This window comes from Urocampus carinirostris, chromosome 7, assembly GCF_059441175.1.
Source record: "Urocampus carinirostris isolate Australia breed hairy pipefish chromosome 7, RoL_Ucar_1.0, whole genome shotgun sequence".
Taxonomy (NCBI): Eukaryota; Metazoa; Chordata; class Actinopteri; order Syngnathiformes; family Syngnathidae; genus Urocampus; species Urocampus carinirostris.
This window is the reverse complement of record NC_142355.1, coordinates 22,293,952-22,311,950: the sequence shown is the minus strand read 5'-3', so window position 1 is coordinate 22,311,950 and position 17,999 is coordinate 22,293,952. Positions and strand designations below refer to the sequence as shown.

At 40.3% G+C, this 17,999-nt stretch overlaps 1 protein-coding gene across 1 annotated transcript in view; it reads left to right on the top strand.

Annotated features, from left to right (window-relative positions):
• ca12 (carbonic anhydrase 12) overlaps nt 1-7,313 on the top strand; it is a 35,206-nt gene extending 27,893 nt beyond the window's left edge. The window contains exons 5-10 of the mRNA XM_088340179.1: nt 578-720; nt 1,531-1,626; nt 1,700-1,763; nt 3,383-3,540; nt 3,622-3,748; nt 6,546-7,313. Of these exons, the coding sequence (XP_088196305.1) occupies nt 578-720; nt 1,531-1,626; nt 1,700-1,763; nt 3,383-3,540; nt 3,622-3,748; nt 6,546-7,060 (1,103 nt within the window). The 3' untranslated portion in view covers nt 7,061-7,313. The remainder of the gene's footprint in view (nt 1-577; nt 721-1,530; nt 1,627-1,699; nt 1,764-3,382; nt 3,541-3,621; nt 3,749-6,545) is intronic.
• Nucleotides 7,314-17,999: the final 10,686 nt, after the last annotated feature.

Here is a 17,999-nt window from a genome sequence, read left to right as displayed (position 1 = left end):
TAGATAAAGTGCTTGTTAATTCCCTGAAATTGGTGCCATATTTCTCTGCAGTCTACCATGATATTCAAGGCTTTAAAGGACAAAAATAAAACAACTCTGCTTAAAAGGATACAGACACTGCTCTCTGGTGGCTTCACTTCACCAATTTCCAGGGAGAAGACCTGCACAAATCATTTAACCGCTCTACAGTTTGACGTCATCTATGGATTTCTTCTTTGAATAGTACTGGAGAAATTAGAAAATTGACGTTAAAAAGAGCTTAAATCTCGCTACTAAAAACGTGTACGAACGCTGATTTATTTTACATAAGATGAGCCTCACCTGAATGGGACTGACAAGATTGTTCGCCACCTTGCTGCTACGCGTAGCTTAAAACATCAGACAGGCCAAGCCAAAAAAAAGAGAAGTAAACCGGTGTGTTTTGGTCACTTTGTATCAAGACAAAATTACTAAATATTCTGCCAAGGATATTTCTTTTTTGTAGTGTAATCGAAGAACTTGTCATTACATCCTCTGGATTCTCTGTTGATGTTGAAAGATTGAAATGGGTTTTGTGTGTGTGCTTTCTTCTCCACAGTCAATGTTTTATTATCCCCGACGATGAGCATTACTGGGCTGCCGGAACGCTACAATGCATCTCAGCTTCACCTTCATTGGGGCTCCAGAAACAATCCGCTCGGCTCCGAGCACACGGTGGACAGTAAGCAGTATGCTGCCGAGGTAAGCAATGTCGACTTAAGGGAAATGCACCAACAAGTTAATCATTTGAATTCCAGTAAATATGAGGTAAGGTTGTATCATTTCATTATTGTGAATTTTGAGAATTGTTTGCTCTTATTCTATTGGAGAAATACAATTAAAATTTAGTAAAATAATACAGATGATATTTATAATAATCAGAGGTGGGTAGAGTGGCCAAAAATTGTATTCACGTAAAAGTATTGTTACTTCAGAATAATGTGACTCAAATAGAAGTAAAAAGCAGTCAGTAAAGAAATTCATCGAGCAGGATATGCTCACAAAATAGTGTAAAATTGTATTGTGTCGTTGTTTTTGTGCATGAATCGCAGGAGCCTTCTGTATTATTATTTTTATTATCTTTTTTTTTTTTTTTTAAATACCTGCGCTGCCATAAGCCTGCTCTGGAACGTCTCGAGAACCACATGTAAGGTGTTGTGGTCTGTGTCTATTTTTGGACGCAGGACTCGGTTGTCACTATGTCTTTTCAAGTCATTCCAGAATCCAAAACCAAATGTCTTTGATAATATGCCGATTTTTTTTTGTTTTTGCATGCTAGGGCGTAGTCTGATAGCTGACATAAATGCATTTTACAGTATTTTATTTGATGTATTGGACTACCGTATGTATATGTTAATGAAAATGGCATTCTGTACTGTTGTCTGTTTATATTGTTCACGAGCTTTTGCTTTCCATCAGAACCATGTTTCTCGTCAAAATGAATGATGCAAATAATTGCGGACAAAAATCGAAGTATTTTCTAGTATAACCCACTTCTCTCTTCTCTTACAGCTGCACATAGTACACTTCAATTCGGAAAAGTACGCCAATACATCAATGGCTTTTGACAAATCGGACGGTCTGGCTGTACTGGGAGTTCTCATTGAGGTTGGGAACTCCAAAATTCCATATTTTTTCTGACTGTTAACATCTCTCCATATGATACTGTTTATTTTTCCAGATTGGGGCCGCCAATCCAGCCTATGATAGCATTTTTTCATATCTCACTAATATTCCAAAAAAATGTGAGTCTACTATCTTTTTTCTTTTTTACATAACAAACAGGCAAACTCAGCTTTAAAAGTTACTTTAAAAGGCAGACATACATTTCCTAAAATGTAAAATGAGAATACACTGGCTGTTCTTGCACATTTTTGTCTTTTAGGGGCAGTGTGGTGTATCCTAGGTGTTCAATCTGCACGTTAAAAAAAGAAAGGGGATCCGGTTAAGTTCAATGAAAATAGTTTGTATTTCGCATAATGTGGATAATTGATTTATTTTTGTAGTCTTATTTTAACAGTCTTTCCACAGCACTTCCATCCAACCATCCATTATCTGTACCGTTTATCCTCAGAAGGGTCGCGTGGGTCCTGGAGCCCATCCCTGCCATCACCAGGCAGTGGGCAGGGGACACCCTGAACCGGTTGCCAGCCAGTCGCAGGGCACACAGGGACAGACAATTCGCTCACTCAGTCACACCTAGGGACCAATTAACCTGACATGCATGTTTTTGGAAAGTGGGAGGAAATCGGAGTCCCGGGAGAAAACCCACGCAAGCACAGGGAGAACCTGCAAACTCTGCACAGGAAGGTTGGTAGCTGGATTTGAACCCATGACCTAAGAACTGTGCCACTCACGCGCTAACCGCCGTGCCGCCCTCCACAGCACTTGTGTTTAAATTTTCTACTTAAATATAGATTTTCCACTCATCCAAGATTTAGTTCTTTTCAAACCACGCCCATTTATTATAGACCGGCTCGTTATTTAGACAATGGTCTTGTGAAAGGACACACAGTTCTGTCTGTATTCACAAACCCAGAATATATTCACTGCAAACAAATTGGAACTTGGCTCCAAATATTTCAAATAAAGGGTTGCTTATGCAAGTTTGTCATAAGCTTGAATACTGACTCGACGTGTGCCGAGTCACAGGCGGCGCTCATATTGAACATTTATAAAAATCTGTCATCGAACCAACAAATATTAATACTTTTCTTCTTAAAGTTCCATTAATCCATTATTCCATCCATCCATCCATTATCTGCATCCTTAGTGGGGTCGCAGGGGTGCTGGTGCCCACCCCAGCTGTCTTCAGGCAGTGGGCAGGGGACACCCTGAACTGGTTGCCAGCCAGTCGCAGGGCACAGAGACGGATTACTCACTCGCTCATTCACACCTCGGGCCAATTTGGACCGGCCAATTAACCTGACATCCATGTTTTCGGAATGTGGGAGGAAACCGGAGTGCCCAGAGAAGACCCATGTAAGCACGGGGAGAACATGCAAACTCAGCACAGGAAAGTTCGATCTCATGACCTCAGAACTGTGCCTCACACGCGCAAACCATTGCGCCCCCGTGCTACACCTTCTTAAAGTTAACCAATAAAATTTGTGACCCTCAACATAAAGTGTAGTTTCATTAAGATCCATTCAGTTGTTTCCGAGAACTTTTAGATTAGAGTCAACCATTTTGAAACACCCTGTTGTATGAATTGAAATCAGAAGAAAGAAAAGCAGCCGCTCAACTATTCAATTTCTTTTTTCAGTTTTCTATTTTATATAATGTAGAAAATGGGTTGGTGGGTGGTTCTTTTGGAGTCTATTACATAATGACCTGCCTTTTCGTTTAACTTTTTTACTTACAGCCGACGAATTTAAGATTCCCGCCTTCAACGTCAGTAGTCTACTCCCCAAGCGTCTGGACAAGTATTTCCGCTATGATGGCTCCCTGACCACGCCCCCTTGCTATCAAGCAGTTTTATGGACAGTATTCAAGAAACCGGTCACCATTTCCCAGGCTCAGGTGACTTTGAATCAGCCATCCACTTTGATTCCCAAGTACTTCATTCCTAAACATTCACCTCTCTCTCATTTACGTTTGCAGTACGACCTTTTGGTATCATCCCTCTTTGCGTCCTATGCCAACGAGGCCAATCCTGTGCCTCTGGTCAACAACTTCAGGAGACCGCTCCCTCTCGGGAAACGCGTTGTCCTGACCTCCTTTAAGAAAGGTAAGGAGGTCGTTTGTGCAAAGGTAAGATTGGGCCTAAAAAATCCAGCCCGACCCGTCTCAGGTCTGCGGTGATAAAACCCCCAACCTCGTCCATGCCCGACCAATTAACTTGATTTCCAGGACTGAGCCCAAGGCAAACCCGAGATTTCAATTGTTATTATTGAGGACTTGGGAGTAGGAGATAGAATTTATGATAAAAACGAAGTCTAAGTTTAACATTTACCTGTTTTATATTTGCGGGTCTGCAGAGGTTAGGTTAACTGACAATTTTCTATCACTAGCAGCTGTTTTTTTCAGAGTCGACTGGAAGATTTTAAGGCCGTTCACCATTTAGACCAGTTGAAAATTGGGCCGTACACCACAGCTGCTAGCCGTACGTCTTACGTCGTCTTCTGTTTTTTCGCGGCCTACCTGTAAACTACTCACAGCCTCAAAACACTTCAGCATCAGCGAGAGATAAGCCCTGCCTTGGCCAAACGTAATGATTGACATTTTAGGCCCGACCCGGGCTGAAATTTAGATCGGACTCTGGTTTAGGCTTAAGATCTTACATCGGCTGTGAAATCAATTTCCAGTGTGTCTGTTTTAAAGGCTTTCTTCAAGCATCGGAGCTGCTGCTGAGTTATGTAGCAATTAATTTATTCTTTGATGGATATAGCTGTCAATGTTAGTGAATGAGAAAAGTGTTGCCTTTTTGTGATGCTGCTTACTGTTTTGACTGTTGTTATTGCAGTTTTGTATGACTTTAAGGTAGGTGTCACCAACATGGTGTCTGTGCATACCAGGTAGCCCCCTGAGAATTGCTTAGTAGCCCACGGACCAGTGATGGGTCATTATGGCTTTATAAGAAAATTGTATTCCTTACTGGCATGAGAAATCATTGACATGATCAGTGTCTTTAAAGGGACAGTGTGTATAATTTAACTTTGAATGGTTAGAAAAACTCCCTTCATTAAAAAAGAACAAAAAAACTATAATGAATAGTAATCAAAAGTACTTGAACCATTATATCCATCCACTCATCCACTGTGCACTGTGGTCTGTGCAGCCCTTTGAGACTCTTTGTGATTAAGGGTGTCACACATAAACATGACTTGACTTGACTTGACATCCATTACCTGCAGTAGGGGGTGTTGGATCCCATCCCAGCCATATTCGGGCAGTGGGCAGGGGACACCCTGAACTGGTTGCCAGCCAGTTGCTGGGCACACAGAAACAGATAACAGTTCACTTGCTCATTCCCACCTAGAGACAATTTGGACCGACCAATTAACCTGATCCATATTTTGGGAAGGTGGAAGGAAACCAGAGCTCCCACGCAAGCAAGGGGGAGAACATGCAAACCCCACACGGGGAGGCTTCGGTAGCTGGACTTGAACCCTGACCCTTTGCACCGTGGGGCTGCACGCTAACCACCCAGCCCCCTTGCTGCTGAACCATTATATGTGTATTTGAAAAAAAATGTATTTATTTGACATAACATGAGGCTCCCCTAGAGGGAGCTGATATGATTATTTGTGATCCTACTCCTAAATATCAAAAACCTTGAGAAAGTTTGGGCTATAAATTGAGGAGAAATTTCGTGCAGTTTATTCACATTGAGTCTCCCTAGTTTGTATTCTTCCTAGTGCTTAGTAGCACTTGTTTTTGGTTGCACTACACAATACAGTGACATCTATTGGTCAAATGTAACAAAGTGTCCCTATAAACAGCACTGAATTTTGGTTGATGGTGTTCTCTGATACTAAAAAAAAAGTTGAGTAAATGAGTGAAGTGCAGCCCTCCATTGAATACTGATGGCTAATGTGTGCTAATTCCATATACTTGGAAAAACAGTAATCCATTTTTTAACATTACTTCTCATAATTAAAGCCTGGTAATAACATAATAATAATGGCATAGTAACGACATACTATTGGCATCAAAACTTGTTATTTTAGAAATGCACGGATAACTTTTACCTGTGGCGGCCATCTCCTGACTTCTGTAATCATTGCAGCCTCTGTCAAACTCCCTATTTGCACATGCAAGTGCGTGCATATTTTACATGCGCTTACAAACATTTTTCTTTGAGCTTTGGTCTGTGTTTAGACTCCACTTGAAACAGGCCTGGTCTTACTTTCACAATTTTAATGCTACGCTAAAAAATAGAAACAACAAAGAATGCAAAGAAGAACACGAAATCACTAAACACCCTCCAGGCACTAGTTCCTTCAAACTAATGTGTTCCGCACCGAACAGCTTTGTTAGGAGTGAGATCAAAGCACCTCGGTGGGTTGGTAACACATATAATAGCTCTTTGAACTCAGTTGGGCATTGTAACAAATACTTAACAGAAAAGAATATTCTACTTTCACCCTTAAACAATGTATACAAACATATAAACCGATAGTGTGTAATATTTAGTGGCTCCTAGTGGTAAGGAAAAAAAAACCTTAATTCAGTAAAAGAACAACAACTTTGATTTGAATAATTGGCAAAAACCCATGAGCTATGATACCAAGGTTATTATTTTTTTGAAAATACTGATAGGTAGAGAGATTTGTCTTTCTTTTAGATGAAATTATTGAGGGCATTATACGCACCAACATGTTTGTCTGGCCTCCCGCTGCTACGGGAACCCAGACAAAAAATAAATGTGTTTTGAATGAAACTTTGGGTGTACTGGTCATTGATGTACGTAACAGATTACAAGCCAGAAAAGACAACAACTTCCAATCTGCCCCAAGAGAATGGGATGCGATACCTATTTGCACTCGTGACTATATTCACATGGAAATGTGTTTCTCACCTAGGAGTGACCACCTACTTGTCGAGCACATGCGTCTTCCAGAGGCGGATCATCATTTACCACTTACTGATGGGTGATGTTGGAGAGGCCATCGAAACCGGGCTCCTGCCTCCGAACATCACCAAGTACCTCTACCAGCAGTACACCGAAGCCGAGTCCAAGCAAAGCGTCAACCAGGAGCCGTTGTCCTCCACCGAGATGACCATATGGATGGAGAGGGTGAAGGAGGTAGTTCAGCCCACCATCGCCTTTGGCCCGTTGTTGCAGCAGAAGACTTTGGAGGTCCAGCAGTCCACCATCCCCCAGAACCTGTCGGTTTCGCTAGCCGAGGCCGTACTTCCCAAGCTCAACCTGAACAGCTACTTGGCCTGTAGGTCTGATCTGGACATTGCCACCGTCAGGTACATCCTCAGCGGACGGCCCCAGAGGCAGATTGCTGGAGATGCTTACCAGCTCGATCCATACTTGGATAGTTACAGCACATATTCTTGGTATCTCACAAACGAAATTGAGGGTTAGAAAGGTTCCTTAGATAGACGGGTAGATTTTCCATAGCAAACATTGTCCACTTTTGAGCAGCCTAGTAAAAATTGATTTTTTTTGTCTCTAATTTGTCCTCTTCTGTGAAGGTTTGTGAGCTGCAATTAAATCGTTTGTCACATCCTGTGCACATAATCTCCCAAAAATCATGATTGTTTGAACTTGTGATTGAATTGACATTTGCCTGCGTTGCAACTAGGCAGTTGTATTGCGAATATTTTTAAATTTTGTGTTATCAAATGGTGCAATATAAGATATGTGATGGGCTTTGGGTTCTTCCTTTCCTATTCTCTTCAAAAATCTTGAATAAACTATTTATGAAAAACAAAATTGTAATGGGTTCAATTCATGAGTTTTTAAAAAATCTTTCTGTTTGAAGCCTAAATTTTATGGACAAATGGGCTTCAGATCTGCTAGTGCTGCAATAAGGTGAGAAAGCTTGAGAACTCTCATTACAGTAGTGCAGTTTCAGTATTTGTTTATTAGTAAATTATTGAATGGGAAAATGAGTCAAACATAAATATAGAAAATAAAAACACAACGATTGTCAGGTTTTCAATGTAAATCTCTTGATTTTCTGTCTCAAGGTAATTAGCTTGTTTTTATATTACTAAATATAAAAACAATGTTTCTCATACAAACACACACATAAAGTAACGTTTCAACAATGAGTGTAATTATATCTCGTACATTTATCAATCTTGTATTCTTTTATTTATACAAAATGGTGCCAAAACCCGGGAATTTTGTCAGGGATAGACATTATTAAAAACTATTTAGTGGCTATATTTGCACAGATAAAATACATGTATATAGTTTAATTCTACATGATGGTGGGAGCAGAGAACTCACGTCCTTCTTGGCTGAGGTCCCAAACAGAGGGAGAGAGTGTTTATTAACGTCAGAGGAATCAGTACAGACAAGAACACGACTTCAAAATAAAAGAATACAAGATTGATAAAAGCACGAGATATAATCATACTCTTTGTTGAAACGTTACTTTATGTGTGTGTTTGTATGAGAAACATTGTTTTTATATTTAGAAATATAAAAACAAGCTAATTACCTTGAGACAGAAAACAAGAGATTTACATTGAAAACCTGACAACGATACGTTATGGAGTCAACCCAAAAAGGTTGTGTTACATGTGTTACATTTTTTTTATCTAATTTACCCAATTCGGGGATTATTGTATGCATTGTAACTTTTGCGGAATGATTTAAACAAAATATATTTTTATTCATCTCTAAAACAGAATACTTGTTTTTCTGAGGTTGTTTTTGACAAAACAACTGAATTTTGAATGGCTTTTTAAAACAAATTGACATTTTTTTTCAGCTTACTTAATGCAATATGACTCAAATTTGTGGGGTCCCACAGCCAAATCTTTAGGGGTTGTAAACTGTGGGCCCCTTTTTCAGCCCGGGAGTTTTCTACCCCGTTGGCTTACTTAGCTATGGAAGGGAAATTTGAAGGAATTGAACTGCAGTGGGTGTGGCACGGCAGCTCTGTAGTTAGCGCGATGTGGAGGTCCAGGGTTCAGTTCTAGCAACAGCAGTCTTCCTGTAGAGAGTTTGCATGTTCTCCCCGTGCCTGCATGGGTTTCCACCAGGCATCCGTGTTCCCCTCACATTCCAAAAATATGCTTGTCAGGTTAATGCATGTCCAAATAGTCCCTAGGTGTGAATGAGCGAGTGAGTTGACTGTGACTGACTGGCAACTAGATGGGTGTCCCATGCCCACTGCCTGAATTCGGCTGGGATGGGTTCCTGCACCCCCGCGACCATAGTAAGGATAAACGGCAAAGAAAATGGATGGATGGATGGATTGAACAGCATTGAACTCTTCTGATAATTTTTTCGGGAAGAGATTTGTGTACAGTGGGACCTCGGTTATCGCGGTTAATGGGGACCAAAACTACCCTCGATAAGTGAAAATCCGCGAAGTAGCGACGCCCCTTCAAAAAACATTTTTTTTTAAAGCATTTTAAAAAAACATTTTTTATTATTTTATTTTATCATTATTTTTTTTTTAGACCTGCTAAGCTCTGAACCCGCGAACGTGGAACCACGAAGTAGCGACGGCCCTTCAAAAATGCTTAGAAAAAAAATAAAATAAATTTTTTTTTTTACATTTTATTATTATTATTTTTTTAGACCCGGTTAATGGGGACCAAAACCACCTGCGAAAAGTGAAAATCTGCGAAGTAGCGACGCCCCATTAAAAATGCCTATTTTTTATTTTTTTTAAAAATAATTTTCTTTTATTATTGTTATTCTTTAGGCCCGCGAAGCTCTGAATCCGTGAACGTCGAAGCACGAAGTAGCGAGGTCCCACTGTATAGGTTGATAAGTTAACAGAAAACACTTTACCATTTTAATTCAAAGGAACATGATATAAAGATCCTTACATAGATGAAAATATATTTACCTATGTACAGTATCAGTAGTTTAAAATCAAAATTCTATTTGCCTTCCCAGCGGAACAAAACTCTTATGAAGTAGCTTCACTACACATATTTGAAGTTGGCTACTTACAACATCAAAATCCTCCTAAGCAGAGCAATGGTCTTTTGAACTTTGTTGATGACAATGTTATCGTCTATAGACATGAGAATTTCCTTTTCAGTGTACTCCAGCATTAAGACGAAGTTTTCACACATTTTAAAGCAAAAAAGCTGTACTCATATGCAACCTGAGTACAGAAAAGGGTCAACAGGAATTTTAGATGTCAGCCTAATGGCATGTTAGGTATCTGTGAGCAGGTTATATTGTGAGAGGACCTGCTTCTTTCGTTTATCTTTTTCATTCTTTTTCTATTTTATTTCTTTTATTTCCCAAGCTTTCTTTTTTCCAGCACATTTCCTACTTTTTCTCATTTTCCTTGTATTCGTTTGATTCTTTGTTTTTATTTCATTTTCTTCTTCTGTTGTTTATTTTTTCATTGTATTTCTGAAGAGGCTCTTTTTGGTGAGCTGGGCCGAAAAAGACGCTCTCAAAAGAAAACGAGACAGAATTTTCATCACTACGAGCTAGAGGTAAAATCTTGGGCCTGGGCCTGAACCATGAATCGAGCTTCAAATGTCAATCATCACGTTCGGGCCTGTCTGGCTTCTTTCTGGCGTTATTTTTTTTTTTGTTTTTGTTTGTTATCGTGGAGGATCTACTTTCACTAGTTATTTAGATAAAGACCTAGCTTACCAAACTACCAATTTAACTCCAAATTGCTGAATTCAAAGAAAATTTTCATCCTCGGTGTTGGGTTAAAAGGCTCCCTGCTTTTTCCTTCCACCTCCCTCACGTCAGACGTCATTTCCGCTTCTCACCAATAGCTCACAAGCTTTACAAATTTTCTTTCTGCTTTTCGGACAAAATATTTCCCTATTTGGAGAATATAATCTTCTGTTCAGTTCCAATTTGTTAAGTCTCACTTTCGTTTGCTGCATGTCGCCGACATCTTCGGTTCCAAACTGTTAATTTAGGTGCTGTGCACACTTGATTTGAGGGACCTGGCCCCAAGTAAACCCCAAGCTGCGTAGTTCAGAGTTCTGCGCTGAAGTACGCACGGCCGAAGTAAAGCTGTGTTTACTTTGGCAGCAAATTAAAGTTTATTTCGGGGTCGTTTATCAAATCAAGTTAATCCGTCGGGTTCATGTATCCGCGATTAAGATTTGATAAATATCTTGATTGAATGATGACATGAAAAAAAAAAATCAAGTTAATAGTCTGTGTTTTAAAAGCGCATTTCAATCACTGAAGACCTTCCAAAGCACTTCACATTTACCCATTTACACACACACTCTGATAGCGGTGACAGCAATGCAAGGCGCCCACCGGCTTATCGGAACCGGTAATTAAAACTACGACTTGTCGCTCCCATAACAAGCGCTGTACAAGCTAGTTGATGTTGACCATGAGCGCAGTACACATTAAAAGTAGGTGAGAAGACAAAAAATAACCCTTGGGGCTAGGACGTCACCAAAAAACCCAACATTTCTTTTATTTGTAGTAATTCATTTATCATCTAAATCGAGGAAGCAAGGTTTTGTGTGCTCTGAAGAAATTGATGAGCAAGAAGAGAATGAGTCTTGGAGAGGGTGATTTTAGCCCACTGTGTTGTATGGTGCAGATTTGAGAAGGAATTTAAATGTTTTTGAGATGAAGTGTTTGTGGAGTATGTTAGGAGTGACAAGATTGAATAGATTGAGAAATGAAATTGTTAGAGACAGAACTGGAGTAGTAGTGGAACTCAGGTAAGCATGTGGATAAGAGAGTACTCGGTTGATTTGGACTCATGGAGAGAGGATGAGGAGCAAATGTTGAAGAGGATCTACAGAGCAGTAGTAAATGGAAGGAGACCAAGAGGAAGGCCACGATTGATGTGGATGGATAGTGTTATGAGTGCACTGCAGAAAAGAGGTCTGAATATAATGGAACCTCGAGCTCTTGTTGGTGATAGGAATGAGTGGAGAGGTGTTGTGAAAGGATAGTGGGATGTTTGTGGAGGGCACCCATATGATGTGGCAGGGGTAAACCAGTGAAAGCTCTCGGGCCCTGCTGTTGAACAGAAGAGTGTGTTGTGTCACCCTGACCCGAGTGACACGGCCGCTTTCTTGTGTCCCGTTCCATCTAGAGGGACGAAAGCATGACCAACTTGGGTGCCGAGGTGCTTAACTTGTTTGGGTGTTTGGGCATTTGGGTTGACCATGGTCCAAAAAAATGCTACTTTACCTTTTTAATTTCTTTGTATTTTGTATGTGTTTGTCTTGCTGTCGGTCACCCCTCTCGAGGGATATGACCGGGGTAGATAGATAGATGGATAGATAGATATCCAATATTTTCACAATTTCTGTTTGGCAGGCTAGATTGAAAAGCTTGATGGGCCGCATGTGTACTGTGGGACATAGTTTGCTCTCCCCTGTTTTTTTGCGGGATGTAATTAATTCTCTGTGCAGGCATGAGTGAAAACTGATTTTTGGGTAATGGCCCTGTCTAAGTCATGTCCGACTCATTGATTTTCGGGAGGGTGATTAGTCGACCCTGACCCAGATTAGAAACCAAGCATTTGTTCCAAAATAAAGAATTATCCATGCTGAGCCAAAAATTGATAAAAAGGTTGTCCTTTAACCTGCAATACATAATTGTTCAGAACAGCAACCAGCTTTTTCAAACAAATTCAATCCAATCCGTCTTCACCACGAGCCCAGCTCCATTTGTCGGCATTTACAGTTCACTTTTAGCGACTTCTGAAATGAGACAAAATTCCATGAATAAAATGACGCTTCTCATTTTCCTCTGTTTTCAAGAATTCCTAACCTGGAGTGTATACTTAAAGGCTTTGCATTACTGCGTGACTCGTGCTATGCTTTCCTTCAAAGTTAAACACGTGAAGTAATCCCCCATATATTATCCAAATTAGCCTCAACGTTTGGAAATGCAAACATTTGGAAAAAGGGAAACCGTTCTTAAATTAAGTACATAGGAAGGATTGCCATTTTTCAGAATTCTTGATAACATTTCCGCTGAGTTTGGAGTTCAGTTTAAATCTGATCGTGTAGTCTGCTAAAGTAAAATTTTAAATAATACTTTCAGTGCCGTGAAAACGTATTTGCCTTTTTCCTAAATCCGGTCTTTTTTGCATATTTAGCATATTTAGGTTTCAGATCATCAAGCCAATTTTAGTATCGCACAGAGACAACCCCGGAGAAATACAAAATACAGTTTTGAAATTAAGATTACATTTATTTAGGCATAAAAAAAACCTAGGCCTTTCTGGCCCGACGTGAAAAAGCAATTGCCCACACTTGTTAATTCCCGAAGTAACTGTGACTGACCACAGTTTTGGGAAAGCTGAGTTCAATTCCAGTGGCCTGCGAAACTATTTGGCCCCCTTGAGCTTTGTGACCTTTTGCCACATTTCAGACTTCAAACATAAAGATATAAAACTGTAATTGCTTGTGAAGCATCAACAATAAGTGAGACACAATCATCAAGTGGAACAGACTTTATTGGATATTTTAAACTTTTTTAACAAATAAAACACGAAAAAGTGGGTGTGCAAAATGATTCAGCCCCTTGACTTTCAGTGCAGCAAACTCTGTCCAAAAGTTCAGTGAAGATCTCTAAATGATTTAAAAATTCTAATGACTAACTATGATAAACGGAATCCATCTGTGTGTAATCAAGTTTCTGTATAAATGCACCTGCACTGTGATAGTCTCAGAGGTCTGTTTAAAGAGCAGAGAGTATCATGAAGAACGAGGAACACACCAGGCAGGTCAGAGATATGGTAGTGGAAAAGTTTAAAGCTGGATTTGGATATACAAAAATATTTCCCAAGCGTCAAACATCCCAAGGAGCACTGTTCAAGCAATAATATTGAAATGAAAGGAATATCAGACCACTGCAAATCTACCAAGATCGGGCCGTCCCCCTAAACTTTCAGCTCACACAAAGAGAAAACTGATCAGAGATGCAGGCAAGAGGCCCATGATCACTCTGGATGAACTGCAGAGGTCTACAGCTGAGGTGGGAGAATCTGTCCATAGGACAAAAATCAGTCGTATACTGCACAAATCTGGCCTTAATGAAAGAGTGGCAAGAAGGAAGCCAAGGAAGTGTTGTTTAAAGTTTGCCACAAGCCACCTGGGAGACACATCAAACATGTGGAAGAAGGTTTTTTGGTCAGATGAGACCAAAATCGAACTTTGTGGCAACAATGCAAGTCGTTATGTTTGGCGTAAAAGCAGCACAGCTCATCACCCTCAACACACCAGCCCCACAGTCAAACATGGTGGTGGCAGCATCATGGTTTGGGCCTGCTTTTCTTCAGCAGGGACAGGGAAGACGGTTAAAATTGATGGGAAAGTGGATGGAGCCAAATACAGGACCATTCTGGAAGTAAACCTGATGGAGTCCGCAAAAGACCTGAGACTGGGACGGAGATTTTTTGTCTTCCAACACGACACTGATCCAAAACAAGAAGCAAAAGCTAAATTAGAATCTCATCTCATTAGCCGTACCGCTTATCCTCAGTAGGGTCGCGGGGGGGGCTGGAGCCCATCCCAGCCATCTTCGGGCAGTGGGCAGGGGACACCCTGAACTGGTTGCCAGCCAATCGCAGGGCACACGGGGACTGACAACTCATTCGCTCATTCACACCTAGGGACAATTTGGACCGGCCAATTCACCTGAAATGCATGTTTTTTTTGGAATGTGGGAGGAAACCGGAGTGCCCGGAGGAAACCCCCGCAAGCACGGGGAGAACATACAAACCCTTCTAAATTAGAATGGTTCACCAAAAACATATCAAGGTATTAGAATGGCCAAGTAAAGGTCCAGACCTCAATCCAATTGAGAATCTGTGGAAAGAACTAAAAACTGCTGTTCACAAACGCTTTCCATCCAACCTCACTGAGCGCAACTGTTTTGCAAAGAGGAATGGGCAAAAATATCAGTTTCTTGATGTGCAAAACTGATAGAGACATACCACAAGCGACTTGCAGCAAAAGGTGACGGTACAAAGTATTAATAATTTTGCACACCCACTTTTTTGTTTTTTATTTGTTAAAAAAGTTGAAAATATCCAATAAAGTGTTCCACTTCGTGATTTTGTCCCACTTATTGTTTTGATTTTTCACAAGAAATTACAGTTTTATACCTTTATGTTAGAAGTATGAAATGTGGCAAAAGGTCAAAAAGTTCAAGGGGGCCAAATAGTTTCGCAAGACACTGTATTTTTATGTAACTAATGTTCCTTGAAAACGCTTTTTTTGCACTTGACTTGAAAGACAACATGAGTTAGCGTGCTGTACGTCACAAACACGCATTCTAGTTTCTATATTGCCTGACGTTCTTTCTATAGACACAGTTATCAGGACAGTTTGAGTTTAAATGTAAAGGTAACGTGACACTTCCAACAAGGACTCCAAAGTTTGCAGCTCACTACCTGTTTCTTCAGGTGCTCTTCATTATTTACTCACGATTTACATTTTCCGGGTGTAAAAGTTCAAGTTTCTCGCCTGAATATGTTTTATACCTTTTATACACCTTTTATTTCAAGCTGAGAGGATAACGCACTTGCCAGTTTGATAGTATATTTTAAATAAACATCCCATCATCATGTTATTACTACATTTTTTCCCTGGTTTAATTATCTCATCTCATTAGCTGCATCGCTTATCCTCAGTAGGGTCGCGGGGCTGCTGGAGCCTATCCCAGCAATCATCGGACAGTGGGCAGGGGACACCCTGAACTGGTTGCCGCCCAATCATAAGGCACACAGGGACAGACAAAACGCTCGCTCATTCACACCTAGGGACAATCTGGACCGGCCAATCCACCTGAAATGCATGTCTTTGGAATGTGTGAGGAAACCGGAGTGCCCGGAGGAAACCCACGCAAGCACGGGGAGAACATACAAACTCCGCACAGTAAGTTGAACCCACACAGGAGGTTCCCAAGAGCTTAGAACTGTGCCGCCCACGCGCTAACCAGCTAGCACCTCAAATGTAACTAAATAATGATCTGAGATAACGGTAGTACACGGTAACACCATAATGTTTGAGGTCAAAACTCTTGATAATTTATTTGTCTCAGATGGTGTGAGGCAGGTGTGGCGGCAACCAGGTAAAAAGTGGAAACATGTTTGTGTCAAGCATGGTGTTTGGAATGTCATGGTTTGGGGCTGCATGAGTGCAACTGGAATTGGGGAGTTACATTTCAATAAAAGAAACACAAACTTAAGATTGTACTATGGAATACTGGAGCAGAGACTGATCCGATCCCTCCAGACACTGGGTCGCAAGGCAATGTTCAAGCCTGACAAAGACCCTAAATACACCTCTAAGACGACCAAGGCTTTTCTAAAGGGGCTAAGGGTAAAGGGGATGGACTGGCCAGGCACAAGTCAGTCATGTTTATTTGTATAGCCCTTGATGACAAGGAGTCTCAAAGGACTGCACATACCACAGATTATTGCAAACAACTTTTTCTCTTTTTTCTCTTTCTCTTTCTCCCTGCATTCACAATGATTGCAGCAAGGCTTTAGGGCTAGGACCTTAGCTTGGCCTTTTGGCTGAGAGTAAGTGTCCCAGCTCCTAGGCTTTGTAGCGTATTATGAACTGACCGATTACGGATAATGGATAATGAATAACGAAGATAGAACAATAACCCTTAAACCCCCCCCCCTCTTTCTCTCTTCTCCCTTTCTTTGCCTCTTTCTGTCCCTTTTCCATTCCCTCCTTCCCTTTCTATATCCGTGTCTTTCTTTCTCTGTTGGTTTCTTTGTTTTCTCTTCTCGCATTCTTTTTTCTCTTCTCTTTTTTCCTACTCTTTGTCTCTCTTTTGCTCTCTTTTTTTCTTATCCTTTATCGATATGTCTTCTTTCTTTTTCTTCCTCTATCTTTCTCTTTTTCTTTTTCATGGTTTACTATTTCTCTGTTTCTCTGTTTTCCCCTGTTTCTCTTTGTCTCTACAATTCCGGCGCCCAGAGAGTTCCCCTCCACCACGTGGCCCTCGAGCAGATCTTGAATATCCCTCAACTCAGTCATAATAATACATTATATCAAAGTGTCATGGAGAAGTGGAAGAGCATTCCAGTGGCCATTAGTGAGGCTCTGGTGAAATCCATGCCCAGGAGGAGTAAGGTGGTACTACAAAATCATGGTGCCCACACACAATAAGGAACTTTTACTCAAGGGTGTACTCAATTTTATTACCAGGGGTTTAGTTACTAATGTCTATAGTTTGAGAAGGGGAAAAATATATTTACACTGCTATATTATGCTTTACACAGACTACCTTCCAATGTGTAAAACCAATGTTTCTTCAGTGTCAATTAAACATTGCTGTGTGATGAAATCTTTGCAGAAATGCGTGGGGGTGTACTTACTTCTGTGACATATTGTATTACCACGTTAGTATGTTATTGTTTTATAATCATTGTTTTATATTACTATTATTATATCAATCAATAACATATAATTAATGAATCCCCTATGAAGTATTCTGAAAAATATGGCAAATTTTGTCTTGGGAGTTGAATCATTAGAGGGTTCAAGATGAAAAGATGATACTTGATTTTCTAACATTTAATTTCTTCACTTAATTACATGAGGTGTGTAAAAAGAATAGACTTTATTCATACCTTACACTAAAACGCTGGTACTCATGGCAACAAAGAACATCAAACATTTAACAACCATCTCAGAGACAATTTTTTCACCACAGGCATCGCTGCCCTAAACAAAGCAAACAAAACCGTGAAAAAATTATCTTGCCTATGTATATAATAGGTTATATTCATACAAAACTCAATTCCAATGAAGTTGGGAAAGTGTGTTAATTGCAAATAAAAATTGATCCAAGTAAATTGCAAATTCTTTTCAACCCATATTTAAATGAATGCACAGCAAAGACAACATATTTATTGTCTTCACTCATAAACTTTATTGTTTTGGGAGAAAATCATCAACTCTGTAATTTGATGACAGCAACACGTGCCAAAATAGTTGGGACAGGTGTCAATAACTACTCAGAAAGTGGATGAATGGAAATCAACCAACTATTTGCAGGTGAACAGATGAATTAGCAACAGGTGAGAGTTGTTACTGGGTATAAAAAAGGGAGACCCGAACAAGCTAAGTCATTCACATGCAAGGATGGGGCGAGGTTCACCTCTTTGTGAACAACTGCGTGAGCAAATTGTTGAACAGTTTAAAAACAACATTCCTCAAAGTACAATTGCAAGGAATTTAGGGATATCATCATCTACAGTCCATAATATTGTGAAAAGGTTCAGGGAATCTGGAGAAATCACTGTGCGTAAACGGCATGGCCGTAAACCATTATTGAATGCCCGTGACCTCCGAGCCCTCAAGCGGTACTGCATTAAGAACCGACATCAATGTGTAAAGGA